The sequence below is a fragment of the Anneissia japonica genome, unplaced genomic scaffold (assembly GCF_011630105.1).
Source record: "Anneissia japonica isolate Jap-2015-1 unplaced genomic scaffold, ASM1163010v1 scaffold287730_len121977_cov127, whole genome shotgun sequence".
NCBI lineage: Eukaryota > Metazoa > Echinodermata > Crinoidea > Comatulida > Comatulidae > Anneissia > Anneissia japonica.
In genome coordinates, this window is record NW_022751504.1 from 41,470 (window position 1) to 58,748 (window position 17,279).

The 17,279-nt window shown below is 35.5% G+C and overlaps 2 protein-coding genes across 3 annotated transcripts in view; both read left to right on the forward strand.

The window, feature by feature from the left end:
• Positions 1 to 204: 204 nt before the first annotated feature.
• On the forward strand, positions 205 to 13,101 carry LOC117121750 (zinc finger matrin-type protein 2-like). Its single transcript, XM_033267047.1, has 5 exons — positions 205 to 342; positions 6,213 to 6,309; positions 7,697 to 7,900; positions 8,897 to 9,042; positions 10,160 to 13,101. The coding sequence occupies exons 1-5, from the start codon at positions 325 to 327 to the stop codon at positions 10,292 to 10,294; spliced, it is 600 nt and encodes a 199-aa protein (XP_033122938.1). The 5' UTR covers positions 205 to 324; the 3' UTR covers positions 10,295 to 13,101.
• Positions 13,102 to 16,238: 3,137 nt separating this feature from the next.
• The window catches only part of LOC117121751, an 11,453-nt gene continuing 10,412 nt past the window's right edge, over positions 16,239 to 17,279 (forward strand). Inside the window, exon 1 of one of the 2 annotated variants that reach the window (XM_033267048.1) lies at positions 16,239 to 16,375. The gene's annotated coding sequence lies outside the window, so the exon portion shown is untranslated. Of the gene's footprint in view, positions 16,376 to 16,499; positions 16,517 to 17,279 lie in introns of those variants that run through there. The other variant, XM_033267050.1, reaches the window with a different exon arrangement.

Consider the following 17,279-nt stretch of genomic DNA (forward strand, 5'->3'; position numbering starts at 1 on the left):
ACGTCATCTGATTTGATTTGTCAAAATATGTTGTTATCGCATAACTGATAAATCGTTATCGAATCTTTCTAGTGTAAAAACTTCTTTTATTTTCTATATGAATAATTGCTTTTTAGTTTTTATCGTTAGGCCTATCGTTATCGTTGAAGTATAAACAAGCCTTTAATCTCCCCACGAGCATGTACGTAGCCGGGTGTTTAGACTATTGTTATTGTTTCAGATTTTAGCAGATAATCGTATATTGTGGCCCGTATAATTGTCGGCGGATGGTGAATTTGAGTATTCAAGTTTCAACTAATATTTATTAACTTCTTGAAATCAGCAATGTCGGACAAACTTGGTGTATGTATATCATATTAGGCCTATATATTGTGTGAATCCATGTATTCAAATACTATAATTTTAAATATTAATTATTTATATCTAGGCCTAGGGCCTAGAGGGTAGCCTAGGCCTACGACAAAATACCCGAGCGTTGAGAAAGAACTCAACCTACCCTAGCTAGGCTAGGCGTACGCTAGCCTAGAGAGCGTATGCCTAGGCTAGGCTCGGTCAGGGTCAATTTTCAGCCTTCGAGCCTTTCCGAATTTAGGCCTAGCCTAGACAGGATCCTTCATTCATGGTTTTAGCCTACATTTTTATAGTAAAAAATAAGAAAGTTTAGCGCGAAGCTCCACCGAAGGCCTTCTTAAGTTCTTGTCCTATGTTGGGGATGTAAGGTCTACTACTACTAGGCCTAGACCTAGTAGTAGAGTTTGTTATGCTAATAATAAACAGCATTGTGTATGGTGCACGCTTAGGTTTTGGTCATAACATGATGAAGTGCGTCATTAATGTAATGAATAGTTGGAAAGTGTTTATTATGCCGGACGGAACCAGAAAATATGCCAAAGTTGCTATTTTGCCGGTCTATTTTCTGATTGACATTTTAATAATAATATAATAATAATAATGTTACATTTATAATGCGCATAATGCAAAAAGCTAGATATGCATCACATAAAACTAAAAAGTTTATTTTAAAAACAATGAAGTAGAACATAAAACTGGCTTAACAAAAGTGCAAAATCTTCAAGGGGTCACCATCCGACTCCATTCTAGCGTAATCCCAGACCCCTACAGTACCTACCAGACTCGAGCAAAGGAACAGGCTACACATTAGCCCTGACATAGACAACCGGATACTTAGAGATGATTACCAAGATAAGGCTCCCAAAAGAAGATGCAAGCCAGTCTATGTTGCAAAAAGATAAGTTTTAAGTGGTTTTTTTGAAAATTGATATCCTACATGATTGCTTTAATGAGATGATGAGTAAAAATGCTGTGCTTGTCTTAGACACAACGATTCTTGAATGTGATTATGATCCCAATTTACATGGAAGGGTGATTTATTGTAATTGATTTTCTGATGTAAGCTGGGACCTCGATTTTATTAGCATGAATTTGAAGATGAGCCGTTTCTTTATGGTTAGCTCAGTGGAGACCGTTAAGGATAGGTGTAATGTGTGTGTCATGACGAAATTCTTCCCCTTAGAAGAAATGGTCACTGGTGGGTTGGATGATTGATTGCTAATTGCCTGCATGCTGCCTAAACAGCCTTCACAATGAGTAAACAAGACCTTGGTAGTAGGAGAAAATCTGACACAGTTCAGCCAGTACTGCTCCAATCATGTTCAAATTTCAGAAAGTATACACAATTTCTGAATCGAATGTTGTTATTTAAAACATAAAATGTTTTAAACCAAAATCCGATCATAATGAAAAAAGACAGTAGCTGTACGTCTGTGGATTTACTTTACTTTTTTCACGAATTTCGCAAACACAAAACCGTGACTTGGCGATCGGGAGAATACTAGCCAGAAAGATGCATTAATATTTTATTAGTTCTCAAAAAACAAAGATGGTAATTTTGGTGTATTGGTGTTTATGCTGGCCTAAATAAATATAAGAATACGATTCATTCTAGCCTTATTCTATTTATTTTATGATCGTGTGGCGTACAACAGCAATGTTTACTCACATTCCCGGCTATTCTACAGCTTACAGCTGATGTATTTCAATCTAGGCTCAGAGAGTAGTAAATCTCTATTTTATAGGGCCTCCGAATCGATGAATATTTAGTTGACAGAATTTAGGAACAGAGAATGACTCGTCATGTATTAAAATCAAATGCTAAATTGATTTTATAACTGATATTCTGTATCTTCATTGCATACGATCTACAGACGATTACTCACTCTCACGGCCAGTGCACAACGTCACGAACGAACAAGAAGCCCATGTGCTTGAGTCATGGGCGATTTAGAACCGTCCATTTTGCGGCAGGGTATTCATTTTGTATTATAACTATAAATACACATGCCTAAACATTACTACATTTAAACATGTGTATTAACCGTTATAATAAACATGTTTAAATATTATATTAATATTCAAACATGTGCACTAACCGTTATAATACACCTGTTTAAATACTATTATAATAAGCTTCACCGGGCACACAATGGTTCGGTCTTGGGATGCCAGGGGTAGGCGCTTCAGTTCAATCTTATTATTTTTGTTTGTTATGCATCGTAATTTTCCAGATTTTTAGGTGTGAACACAATTTGTATTTTCTTTTTAATTATACTGTGGTATAGAAAAGAAGAACAATTCCCAGTAAAAAATATTTGCGGGAAATTCAGTAGTTGCTTCTGTTCGTTACTGACTGCCAATGCACTTTTTGACATCACACCACACCGAAACATGCGCTCCCGATTATTAATTATTAACTTCTTTTTATCGAAAATGTAGGAATATATGTAACCTAGATTGTAGGCTTATTCATTACGTTTGCCGTGTCTGACCATTTTAAACAAAATATCTCTTGCTCACTCTAGATCACTAACCTTCCTAGGCCTAACTACAATACACTAGTACGCGACCTTCGCAGGCCGCCGGCAGCGGGCAATAAATTTTAGGTAAGTAGCGAATCTGTCACCCGACCTGTCACTTGTGACAGGGGGTTGGATGATCGATTACCCGACTAGGTCGGGTAGCAGGACCGAATTCGGTAAGGGAAGATTTTCAGCATGGTAAGTATTTGTTCTACGAGCTGCAAAGTTTTGAATCTTGAATTTTAAACAAGTGAAAGACCATATAAAACACCGTTGCAGAAGTGAAGGCGGGATGTAACAAATGCATGGACCAGTCTAAGTTGTTTCATTATCCAGGAATTTACTGATGCTGCCAATTTTGCATATGCCAACCTATGCTGGCCGACTTGTCTTTGCAGCATCTTGGTGTCAAAAATAAACCCTAAATTCTTGACTTCAGATTTTATGTCAACTAAAATGTTACCAAATCTCAATTGACCTGAGTGGAGCGATTCTTGAATAACTAGACATAAAATGAACAACTTCAGTTTTCGATTCATTTAGAAAGAGACGAAATATTGGCAGCCCATTATTGAATGCCCTTGATGCATGCTGACAGTTTCGTTTAAAATTGTATAGATACCCTATACAATATATCAAAGGCACCGTAAACACAACTGTACATGATGGCTTTGCATCCATGAGCCTTGATTACCTTTTCAACTGGAGAAGTGTAAATGGCAAACAACAAAGGTCAAAGGTCCCAAGACAAAACACTGAGGAACACCACAAGAGACATGTCTCTGCTCAGATGAAATACTTTGCATCACCACCGACTGCTTACGATCACTAAGATAGGATCCGATCCATTTTAGAGGCGTGCCGGCAATACCAAAATTAAATGACATGCATGCCAAAAGGGTACCATGATCTAAGGTATCTAAGGCAGATGAAAACTCTTAGTAGAGCAAGAAGTACGTCATTGTGTATTTCCAATGCTCAGAGGATGTCACCATGCAACTTAGAAGAGCTGTCTAACACTGCGCCCCTTGCGATATGCCGACTGGGATTCAGCCAATGTTGATCAATGCGAGTCTCGGGTTAAATAGAAAATATTTTCTCCAAAACCTTTGAAAGAAAAGGCATCAAACTTCCATTAGCGAGTTGTATGTTTTGCAGATGCCGGCAGAGACAGTACACGCATTAGTTAACTGTACAACTGCTGGAAAAAAGCTTTTTTCTACTAAATTGCTGGTTAGAATTACAAATAGTGATAAAAGTAAAGGTTTGTTAGGGCCATCAGATTAAGTGTAGTTTTCAGTCACCATCTATACCTTGGACACACCAGACAACCCAGCTAGGCGCTAGTTGTTTTCCAGTTCTCTTTTTTGTTATAATCATAAACATTTGTTTATCTTTTGTCTATTGCCAGTATTGTGCTGTTCAGTTAGTTCCCTGCCCAAACTTGTGTAGCGCCGCTACTGGATAAGTGTCCCAAAGTGTCCTAAAATTATTGACTGTATTTAAAACATGTAGGACATTCAAATAGTACTGTTCGAATATATACCGTAGGTTGAAATTACAAAATCCTACAAAAAATACAGGCCAAGACCTATAGTTACAGTGTAATTTCAATGATGATAAGAGTAAGATTTGTGGCAAAGACAAGCCAAACCAGTCACTCGTCACAAAAATCGATTTTGAGTTATTACACAGTGTTAGAGAGTAAAATAATAGCTATAAAATGGTAAAAAAATCATTCAAACCAGACATTTCCTTATAAAGAGTCAAGCGTTTAACCACACAGCTGTTTAAAGAGCAATATATGAGAAATTAGCCGTCAAAGTTTATGATTTCAGGCATTTCTACCTTTAAAACTACCTTTAAATCCTTAAAAAGTATTGTTTTAACATTGAAAATGGGGAAAATAACAGCATAGAATGATGTGGAGATATATAAAGGTTTAAAGTTTAGTGCAATAAAATAGATTTTTAAAAATTTGACATTCCAGCATGTTTTGGCCATTTTCTCTGAAACACGATTTGCGACGAGTGACTGGTTTGGCTTGTCTTATCCACATTTACAGTCTGTCTCAATCAGATCAGTCTCAGTCTAGCATCATAATCGATTAAGGACGATCATTGTGCGCTGCACTTCAAAAAACTGCACCACCCATCATCCGCCCCACAATGTGGAATGAATATTTCATCATCACAAGCCTAGGTCGCCGAAGGTTGGATGGATCTAATTTTGTCTAGCCTGCCCTAGGCTGGCAAGAAGGTACAGTAGGTCTACTAATCTATACTAACTAAAGCCCAATTGCCTGTCAATGTCGTCACTAGGAGAGGTAGTATGCCCATCTAATCTCTCTCTTTTCGCCAATATCGTGACCTGTATCTTTTTCTCAGCCTTTCTGAGCTGCAGCGATGGTCCGTGAGAGTTACAGCGCCAATTTAATACGGTACATTGGTTTTCTTCAAATTTCTTTTGTGTTTGTTTCAACATCCAAAAAAACTATCGAAAGTATAACCAATTTAGACATTCATCAGCCATGGTGTTTGGCTTTTCGTGTTTCTTCCATGACCCTTCATGGCGGTCTTGCGAGAAGGTTTGATGACGTCATAATTTACATTAGCCAATCAGAGAAATAGACTAGCATTATATCTTTGTTGGCATATTTTTGAGGCCGGCATAATAATCGCTTCCTTAAAAATATGCGGTGGATATTATTAATTATTTCTGCAATGTTCCTAATGTACCATGTTTGCAGAAAAACAAATTTGACTCTTGGCCTGTTGCCAAAAGTTAAGTATTTTGTATAGACACATTAAAAAAAAAATGATACTGGTAGTTATAGCCTTAAGCATGAGAATTGTTCCATAAGATAACTGGGGACTATTATAGGCCTAGAATACTTTTAACTTTAGAAAGAAATAAACATTTTCAATAAATGTATATCTTCAAATGTTCTAAAAACCCATGAAAATAGTTATTAAATATGCACAAGGTTTGTACATGCACTATGAATTTTTGTTAATGTAATCTTGCCAGATCTAAGGATTAGTTTTTTAAAAAAATCTAGGGAAAAGGTTTCTGGGGGAATAGTCATCAGCCCCCCTTCCCCATTCCACAGAAGGACAAGTTTGAAAGTCTCACCCATTGCAAATTTGTGGTCAAACTTAGTCTCTGATATTTCAGATGGAGTACAGTAGATGTAAGAGTAAATGGAATATTTGTTTACACAGTGTTTTTGTGAGGATTAGCTAAAAGCACATGCAAACCTATCCTGTTTGACATCATAGATTTGCATGCTGTTTTGTACAATATTAATTTCATTTTTAATATCTTTTTGTGTAGCAAGTTGAAGATCATCGAAGGAAATGGGACAGAGATGAGTATGAGAAAATTGCCCAAGCAAGGCTGGATCAAGAATTACAAGAAAGAGAGAAAAGAGGTATAATTATATTATTTTTTGTTCATTGTTACAAAGCTATATCTGTCTATGTAGCAATTCACAACTTTTTATCTTTGTTATTCTAGAAGGTATAGCTTCGTAAAAACTGTACAAAGTTAAAGGAGCCATACCGGAATGAAAAAGGGGGCGTGGCAACTAAATTTCCAAAAGGTCTTAACTTAAAAACCGCTTGGAAATTGAAACTGAAATTTTGGATTCTTTCTTTTGACACATCAAGGTATTTTTAGAAATTTTTAAAGAAAATCCAAGAGGGTTCACAGGGGCACTTTTAAATTTCTAGCTGATTTGAGCCGGAATGGCCATTCTCTTTTTTACGCACTTTTAAAATCTCACCCTAGATCATCTAATAACTTCTTGTTCTCTGTTCCCTGCACATCCTTAAAAACTATTGGCCATAAATCTTTCTCTTTTGCCACACCTACATTTTGGAATTCACTGCCTGCTGCTTCATTTAAATTACTTAAAACTCACCTTGATAATCATTAACATGTACAGCGCCTGGACGTATTTCTCCTGGATGCACCCTAAGATCATCTAATAATTTCTTGTTCTCCGTTCGCCACATATTTTTAACTTTCTACATCATTCTAAAGCTGGGCACTCACTGCGATTCTATGAAGAACGAAACACCACGACACAGGCGCAAAAGATCGTTTTTAACAACGTTCCGTTCAGACTGCCACCTACAATCAGCAGATGGCGTTGCGTCGCCTAGCGCTCACAGGGAGCGGAGTTGAATTCATTGGGCAACCGTCGTGTGAGTGCGCCACCACGACACAGGCGCAAAAGATCGTTTTTAACAACGTTCCGTTCAGACTGCCACCTACAATCAGCAGATGGCGTTACGTCGCCTAGCGCTCACAGGGAGTGGAGTTGAATTCATTGGGCAACCGTCGTGTGAGTGCGCGGCATAAAGTTTCGAGTTTGGTCTAGGAAGTATATGAATAGTTCCCTTGTTTGAAGCAGGAATTTTTTTTGTCCGTACCCATTACTTCAATAATTAACTAGAAATGTACTAAAATATAAAACCAAGATTGTTATAATATAGTATAATACATACTCCAAGTATCGAAATGCAGGCCATCGTGTCAGGATTCAATATTTCAACATTAATTATGTCATCAGGAATGAGAAATTATCCATATTTGCAAGCTTATATGCACAAGTACCAAAAGTGTTTGACCAGTCAAAACATTACCCCTAGTAGGTTACATAGCTATAAATAAACTAAAGATCAAAGCAATCTTACCCTACTGATCAAAGCTACCTACAAAAACAAAGAAAGCTCCTTTGAAGATTGTTATTTAAAGTGGTACAGTAAATATATTATAAATCTAATTTGCATTCAACTATTTTATTTTTTCAGATAGGAGGTACAATGAACCACCAGTTAAGAGAGAATTACTCCGTCAGCGAGACTACAAGGTTGACTTGGAATCGAAGTTGGGAAAATCGCAAGTCATTACGAAGACAACACCGTCTTCACAGATGGGTGGCTATTACTGTAACGTATGCGATTGTGTCGTGAAGGATTCCATCAATTTCTTAGATCATATTAATGGAAAAAAACGTATGTCATACTTTTTTTTAATATATTACTATTAGAGGTGTAGATTGGTTTTGCCTAGGGAGTGCAAAAGTTCAGTCTGTCAACTAAATTCCTATTCCAATGAAAACTCAACAGTCCTTCCTATTTTTGTAACCCAATAAGCAGAACTATTTGTCGCCATAGAGGTGCGTTAAATAGCCTGTATGAATTTGATTTTTTTTAGTCAAGCTAAGCATATACCTGGTCTGTATATATTCCAGTTGGTCATATTTTCCAATCTGTGTGGTAGATTTAACAAAAACGAATCGTGGCCAGAAAGAGTAACAGGCTGCTTTCCGGAGCAGAAAACACCAATGCACACTCTTTAAACCTCCCTGGTATTGCGCGTAAAGTGAAAGTTTTTATTTTGCATCCAAAATTTGGAGTTGTCTTCTTCAAAAACATGCCATAAAGCCGGACACTCCGTCGCCCGACGCAATTCTACGGAGAATGCAGTGCCACAATGCGCACGCAACAGATTGCTTTCAGACTGCGTTCACGGGACGGAGTCAGATTTGTCTGCCGATGGTTGTGTGACTGTCGTACGACGCACGAATACCCAGCATAGTATTTTAGCTAGTTTTTGTATTTATGTGTATTTATATCTAATATTGTCAGATTTTTTAAAATTATAAATATGTGTTTCAGTATTTGTTTTTATATTGAGAAGGCTCCTCATAAGCAATTAGGCCTTTGAGCCACTATGTGTTACCAATTTTAGTGTATTTTGTCCATAAAGTGAAATGAGCATTTTGGTTGTACATTTGATTAACCATTTTAACCATACTACTATTAACCAGATCTCAGTCAAAAAATACTGTGTATTTATACCCAAGTGCAAACAGCAGCAAGATTTAGACAAAGCAAAGTTACCTTTCATCTTGATACAAATTTTCCACAGCCCTAGTGATAATTTACATATTCTTCTCTTTGAATCTCTTCCTACTTTATTCGCACTTTGACCTTTTTTGTTATCAGATCAAAGGAATCTGGGAATGTCCATGCGAGTGGAGCGGTCAAGTTTAGATCAAGTGAAGAAAAGGTTCGAGATGAATAAGAAAAAACAAGAAGAGAAGAAAAAAGAATATGATTTTGAGGCCAGAATGGTTGAACTAAGGGAAGAGGTAATGAATTCACCAATAATTTTATTAATTACGATAATAATACTACAGTTGAACTTGCCTAAGTCGAATCCGAAATGCTATTGAAATATTTTTCGACTTAGATAAAATTTGACGTACAGATTGTTAATTAATGGAAAACACAACAATTTGGCATGTCATATTTGATCGACTTAGAAATTATTTGACTTAGGCAAGTTTAACTGTAGTAACATTCTATTAATTATTATTTTATACATTTATTATTATCATTATCATTGTGATAATATTAGTAAAATGGTAATAATATATGTATGAAATAATATATAACGAATGTTGATCATTTAGAGATGTTGATGGTGCAATATGAGTATTAATATACAATTTACTATTGATATTATTATTGCTAATAGTACAGCAATAATCAGTGGCAGATGCAATGTGGGGTCCCCCTTCCCCCTAAATTTTTCAAAATTATAAAAAAAAATGGAGAGAAAAAAAAGAAAATTATATTCATATTGAAGTTTGAGAGTGTCATTTCCGGCCATCTTGTGTTGCCATAATTATAAATTTACCTCAGCCTTAACCATGGTGTGGCTGAGGTGGTCTGCACCCACCATTTCGGAAAGTCCTCTGTGCCCTCTCTTTCATGTTCCTGGATCTGTCACTGCAATGAATATATTAAAATTATGATCATGATATACCGTAAGTAATGCGAATACATACTTACAATAATAATAGTAATTTTGAATTTAAACAGTAAAGTTGTATGCTAGTTTTTTGTATGCAAAATCATAATCAACCTTATCATCCTTATTATAATTTTCAAGCATATAATGATCATGGCACTATCAGCATCATAATCTAATACATGTACCTAGAAAATATTTCACTACATAATATATTGTAATTACATAATATATTGTAATTACATAAAATGTACTGAGTATTCGGTACATTTCCACGTCAGGTAGGGCAAAATTATACCTATACATGTTTCTCCTGACGCAAATCCAGTTATTGTCTATTATTCCATCACCACAATAACAATTACTATCTATTACAGTGTTATCGAAAGATTATTGTACTGTAACTTAGATTGAAAAGATTCTTTTTTTTTAATATTTTCCCCATTTATTAGGAAGAGAAGCAGAAAGCATACAGGAAACAAAAAAGGAAAGATAGGAAAAGAAAGGCTGACGACGATGGTGAAGAAATGGACCCCGAGATGGCAGCCATGATGGGTTTCTCAGGATTCGGATCAAGTAAACGATAGCTATCCCATTGCATTGTGTATGCGTAGACTTACAGTAATGTTATCACGGTATGAAATGTGTGGATGGATTTACTGAAGGGAGATAGTGAGTGCATCTATTCCACATACTACGGAATATGGTGGATACATTCCCATTATAATAAGCAACGAACCAATGTCAACAAAATATATTAGTATACTTGTTAGTGAGTGATGTGACGAATGGGGCAACTTTCTTCCTCATTTTGTCATGACAAGTTTTAAAGGGCGCCACCAAATAGAAATATTCCCAGGGGTCCGTACTGTAGTTCGCTTTCTTTAGATCTGGTTAATGAGCTTCCTTAATATATTTAATTTTATGTCAATGCCCATGGTATTACCCATCAGCACTGATTTCTGTGAGACAATTGATAATTAAGTAGTAAAAATATGCAAATATTATGAATTTGCATGTTCTGCTTGCTTGCGGGAGTGTGGGACGGCGTCCCAATTTCTGGGAGACTCCTGCAACTTCCGGTAGACTTAGAACCCAGTTATAAACTCAACAGACTCCTCAGTATATTCCTTAATACTTTTTAGAACTGCAGCTTATGTGGGTTGGTGCAGATGGCAACATCAACAGCATTATACAATACAAAAGAATATGATGTATTTGCGAGATACTTGTACTTGGTCTGTTTGTTATCGACTATGAAACAGACATTCTTGTCCATAGCAGCAATAATATCAATAATAGTTTCTACTGTACATCATTCTCAATCGTGGAGGGGACGTTAGGCATACGTTGTGCTTCTTAAATTTCTGGAATACTGTAGTCTTCAAAACTGAAGATTTTTGCCTTAAAATAAAATTCTGCAACTTAGGTACCTGTTTATGCATTAATTTACAGTAAAAATGTATATATAACAAATTTACAACTACACCTCACTTTTTAATAAAAAAAAAATATGAAGATTCCCAGAAAAGAGTAGTCTTACCTAATCTGGTCATTTATATAGCATCTTTCTTTACACATACGAAGCGATGTAAGTTTTTCACTGGTCATTGGGTCCACATGTTTAAGTGTTACAGCCTTGGTACCCATTTATATTCCTGGGTGGAGGGAAGCAATGTAGATAAAGTGCCTTGTTCAAGGACGCAAGCCAAATGCAATGCGAGGGATTAAAACCCCGACCTCGAGGTTGGGAAACCAAACCGTTCCCACTGTGCCAAACTGCTTCCACACAAAACTCTACTGTATTGTATAGTATTTGTTAAAGTAGCCACCATCGTACAGTACACTGTAGTGTATGGTTATAAATGGTGCCCTCAAAATACACTATGATATTTTAGAGAATGTTTTGACAAAAAATGATTTCTGTATGTGACCCTCCCCCAACCCCCAGGCCTCTTTAAATTGAATTGATAGCTATAATACTGTAGTTTGAAATTTCCACTATATTATAGTGGAAATGGTATTTCTTCATTTTCTATTAGTTGAAATGATTATAATCAGGCATGATACAATTGTTTGAGCCACTTACACTAGAAAAACTACTTAAAATAATGTTCTGATTGGAAATTTGGTTGTCCCGAGTGCAAAATGGGTTGTTGTTGAATACCGTAAAATCATCTCAATTTGAAGCCTTCCTCTTTACTTTGCAAATTATGCCATGAAAAGGAGCCATCTCGAAAAAAAAATCCATGGGCTTCTTTTCAAGATAACATGGGCTTTGTTCGAGAGAGTACAGTGCTGTATATGCACTCTACATGAATTTCAATAAACAAAATAAATTAAAAATATTGGTTTTAACACAGTAGTTTAGGTGATTTAATGCCAATTAATAAACTATGATACAGACTGATGTTACAGTGACCCTATTCATTGTTTTGCAGTAGTAATTACAGCATTCATTTAGAAAAGAAGCCCCCCCACCCTTTTTTGACTTACCAAAATATTAGCCTTGAAAGAAGCCCATCGAATGTTAGCAAAAAAGGAAACCTAGGGCTTCTATTCGAGGTTTACGGTATTTGGTGTACTATGAATATAATTTTTTGATCGATAATTAAACACATGCACAATAGATGTAAACATACCGATAATATCAATGAAATATCACAGTAACTTTACATGCAATGCGCATGGTTTAACCAGTCAGTTCTACATGATAAAGAGTGTTGCTTACCTTGTCTTGGTAACATTTTATCTGTAAATTTGACAAACTAAGGCTGCTATGAAAGGAAAGCCTAATCCTGTAGATATTGAATGTAAAGAAACTTTGCTGGGATAATTAGTTGAAAAAAAGGTTTGAGGTTAAATGACATAAACAATTTATATTTGGCCTTAGTTGACCAGATCTAAATTTTAAAGTTTGTTATATTTATTTGTTTCAGTATGCAGATACTATATATATACTGTGAAGATTAACAATGGTTAAAGAACATTTTTTTTATAAAGATGATAGTTTAAGCCAATTGTGAATGTCTGTGTGATATGAGGTTTGATAGGCAGTTGAGTCTATGAAAGAGTTGATTCTGTTTTCATGCATGTTCTAATGGTTTATTCCCCTCTAGATATGGTATCAGAACCATGTGAATACGTGTAGGTCTCCCTCCAATTGTGGCAAAGACAAGCCAAACCAGTCACCTGTCGCAAAATGTGTTTCAGAGAAAATGGCCAAAACATGCTGGAATGTCAAATTATTGTGTCAATCTATTTTAGTGCACTAAACTAAACTTTATATATCTATACATCATGCTGTGCTGCTGTTATTTTTCCCATTTTAAATGTTAAAACAACACTTTTTAAGGATTTGAAGACAGTTTCTGCATGAGAAATGCCCGAAATCATAAACTTTGATGGCTGATTTCTAGTATATTGTTCTTTAAACAGTTGTATGTTTAAATGCTTCTAACTTTATAAGGAAATGTCGGATTTAAAAAAAAAATTTTACCATTTCTTAGCTCCTACTTTACTCTTTAAAAAAATTGGGCTGAAATTGGGTGAAATTGGGCCAGGCCCCGGCACCCCCCAAAAAAGAAAAAAAAAAAAAAGCCCAGAACACCTCAAATGTAATTTTCAGGCGTCTAGAACACAAAAATGATAGTGTGTTGTCTCAATCGAACCAACTTCCGCCCCCCCTCCCCCACTCTTTTGGACATCTCTGAATCCGCCCCTGGTATTAATAACTGAAAATCGATTTTTTAACGACGAGTGACTGGTTTGGCTTGCCTTTGCCACAATTAAAAACCCCTCCAATTAAAGGCCACCTCCAATTATAGACCACCTCCAATTAAAGACAACTTTCCTGTGGTCCCAACTTGACAAAAGTCTTGTCCTTATTATTCTAATTAGAGACCAAAGCTGCCATGGAAACCTCTGATCCCAAAAGTGGTCTTTAATTTGAAGGTGATCTGTAATTTGATTGTATACTAGAGAAAATTGTATTTGGGGAAACTTTGTATACACAAACATTCAAAAAGTATTCATTTCCTGTAGCCCCTTAAATTTGCTTTAAGTTTTTTGTAGTGCTGTAAAATAATCTATATATCATCTAAAACATTTTTTTTCTTTGTGCATTGAAAGTTAATAATTAATTTGATGCCTTTAAATAAGCTTTTTGATGGTTTGTTTTTTTCCGATATTATGTGACAGGCACTAATTACACTGAATTTGTACTGATAAAGAATTTTTCATCATGAGAAACAATTAATTAACACCATGTTATAAATATATTTTCCTGTTTTTATTTGTGGTTTTTCAGTTTTTAAATAAAACATATAGAATATTTAATCAGGGAACAGTGAAATTATAATTTCACTGTTCTCTGCTTTAATAGTGAAAACCATTATTATTTGTGTTTATATTTTGCAGTCATTCATTTGCTTTATACAATAAGAAGTTTCTCAAATGTACAAAATTGTAACAACTAAAAGTGAACCAATAAATTATCAAAATATTTGAAATACATTTTGGTCACAGCTTTGAATTAGTTTTTCTTGACAACGGAATGAGAAGGTGGGGGTGGATGGTTTTTAGCCTACTCTGTGAGGGAAAGGGCTTATACATTGATTCTGGGCGAATATTAAAGCCATTTCTTTTTCTATCAGGGCCTTCGTTTGTGACGCGATTAGGCTGATTTTGCAATAATATACATGAGAAGGTCTAGGAAATTTAAAGTATAGTCCCGCATATCAAAGTGATTTTGAATGAAACGTGCATTTTGCAGACACAATGCGTGGTCCTGAATTTGTCACGCATTTAGCACAAATCTATGCATGATAACAGATTACAGTATCACAAATTCAGGGGAAAAAGTATTGAAAACTATAAGAGATTGGTTTTATTGTGTACAAGTCCTTTACAATATGCTGACCATTCTATACCAGACTGGTCAGGTGAAGTCGAATAAGTGTTTGACATGTTAATGAAGATTTATGGGGTTTTTTTTTTTGTTTTTTTTAAATGTTTTTGTTGGTATTGAGGACATCCTAGTTGTTACTATGGCGAAAGATCTTATAAACATAAAAAACCAAAAAAACATTAGATTTATATATAATGACTGGTTATTCTGATTGTGTAGATTTCTAAAATTTCCAGTGAGAAACATCGAATCTTATATACTAGTAGCGATTATTAATTTCCATATGGCCTGGATGATATAAAAATTAGCCAAAATATCATGACAGATTTAGATAGCCTTCTGCCTAGGCCGGTGACGTTATCACTACTGTAGGCCTCCGTAGGTCAAACAAAGCATCAAATACTTTAATAATATTACGAAAAATATAATAGAAATCCTCTGATTTGGCAGTATATTAACATTATCAACATTCTTCTTGTTCTTAAATAATATGCATCGGTACTGTAATATGAAAATAATAAAACCCTTTGGTTTGATTATCAACATATGAATTCGTTTGTTTCAAATAGATAAAACGAAATATATTATGAATCTTAAAACATTATTATTAACTTACACAAACCTAATGAAATCCAATGTTCGTTTGTTTCAAATAGTAGATAAAACGAAATATATGAATCTTAAAACATTATTAATAACTTACACAAACTTAATAAAATCCAGTGTTTTGTTCTTAAACTCATCGCAGTATAATGCCATTGAATTGCCTAAAACCACATTAATTAATTTGCAGCATAAAGACCCGATAATACAACACGATTATCAACATATGATTGCATTATAATGTACATTCGTTTGTTTCAAATAGATAAAACGAATTATATGCCATCTAAATCATTAATTATTAACTTACCCGGGACTTACACAAACCTAATAAAATCCACTGTTGTTTTGGCAAACTAATGGCACCATAATAATGACCTGATTCCCTTAAAACCACATTAATTATTTGGCAGCATATTAAGAAGACCTAACAATAAAACACGAAATAATGGATACTGTAGCAGCAATAGAATAACCACCACACACGTAGCATGCACAGCTTTGCGCCTACTTGGCGTTCCATACAAATATATTGCGGCCGAACTTGTCCACAGCCGAACCAGTCTTGCACCCCCTTTGTTCATCCATCGGGCACTCCCTCGCTCCTCGTGTAGATCCAGGGGCGGATTTTTTTTTTATTAATTAATTTTTTTTTTTTTTTTGAGAGGGGGGTGGGGGGTGGTGGGTAAAGATGCGGCCCGAATCTGCCTCCTTTTTAAAAATCAATTTGGGTGTAGTAACGGGGTTTCCACTACAGATGCATTGATTAAATTCGTACATAAATGCTTTGCTGCTGCCGATAAAGGTGAAGAGATCCGAGCATTATTAATTGATTTCTGGAAGGCCTATTACCTGATTGATCACGGGTTCCTAGTGCAAAAGTTGAAAGATCGTGAGGTTGATGACCATATTGTCAGATGGGTCCATTGTTTTCTGTGTCAGAGGAAACAACGTGTCAAACTTGGTAATGCTCTGTCCTCTTAGGTGACTGTAAACGGAGGGGTCCCGCAAGGCTAGATCTTGGCTGGGCCCACTCTGTTCGTTGTCTTTCGATCTGTTGGCGGCCCATACCCATCAACTGATCTGTGATCGACGACGTATTGTTTCTAAATAAAATAATCGATTAGATTTAAAGTGTTAGCACATTCCATTTTCAGTGAGTATAATGTTATTATCTAGATATTTTTATAACATATTGTATTCTGTGCCTTCGTCCACAAAGTATTTGTGTGGGCTATATCCAACAGGTAGGCGATTACCATAGTTAATGCCGTCTGTTCATCTTGACTCGCAACAGGTAAGTGGTGTGGACAGTTATGATCACCATCAATATTCATAATTCAAGACAGATTTAACAAGAACGATATAGGCCTACAGCATATCAACGGCAATATTCATACAACTTTTGCTACTGATTAGGGTACAAGTTGCTAAATCTTACCACCAACCTCCAATAATGGAAGTCAAACACCATTCGAAAACAGGGCCTACACAAGTACCTATTAGGCCTTCGACATTATATGAAAATGGCGTCAAGGTCGTTTTATATTGTCATTTAAATGCTGTAACCATTTAAATGCATATTGTGTTTTCAAAAAAATAAATCAATTGTTATTTCTAAAAATATATATACGGCATATCATAGGCCTAGACAGTTCAGTCAAACTCCAAAAAGGGCCAAGTGTGACAGAGAAAAATAACATTAATTGTATTTATTAAAATATTAGTGTTTAAATCAAAACTGAAACTTAATCATTAACGCTGAATGACATTATTATTAACGTTGTGTGACATTTATTATTAAAATAAATAATTCAGTAGTTATTAAAATACTTCAGTGCAATTACTAAAATAACTAAGTAAACTTAAAAAAAGGGTTTGGCGCAACGATTTTTGGTCAGGTTCTTAAAATCGTAGGCTAAGTTCAAACCACATGCTGAACATTCTCCGTCGGCATGCTTATTCCCCGGTTTGCACTGTTGCTGCAGGCTGTTATTCCCGTTGCATTTCCGCCTTAGGTGCAAGTATGTCAGGCTTTGTAAACACTGTAGCCGGTTATC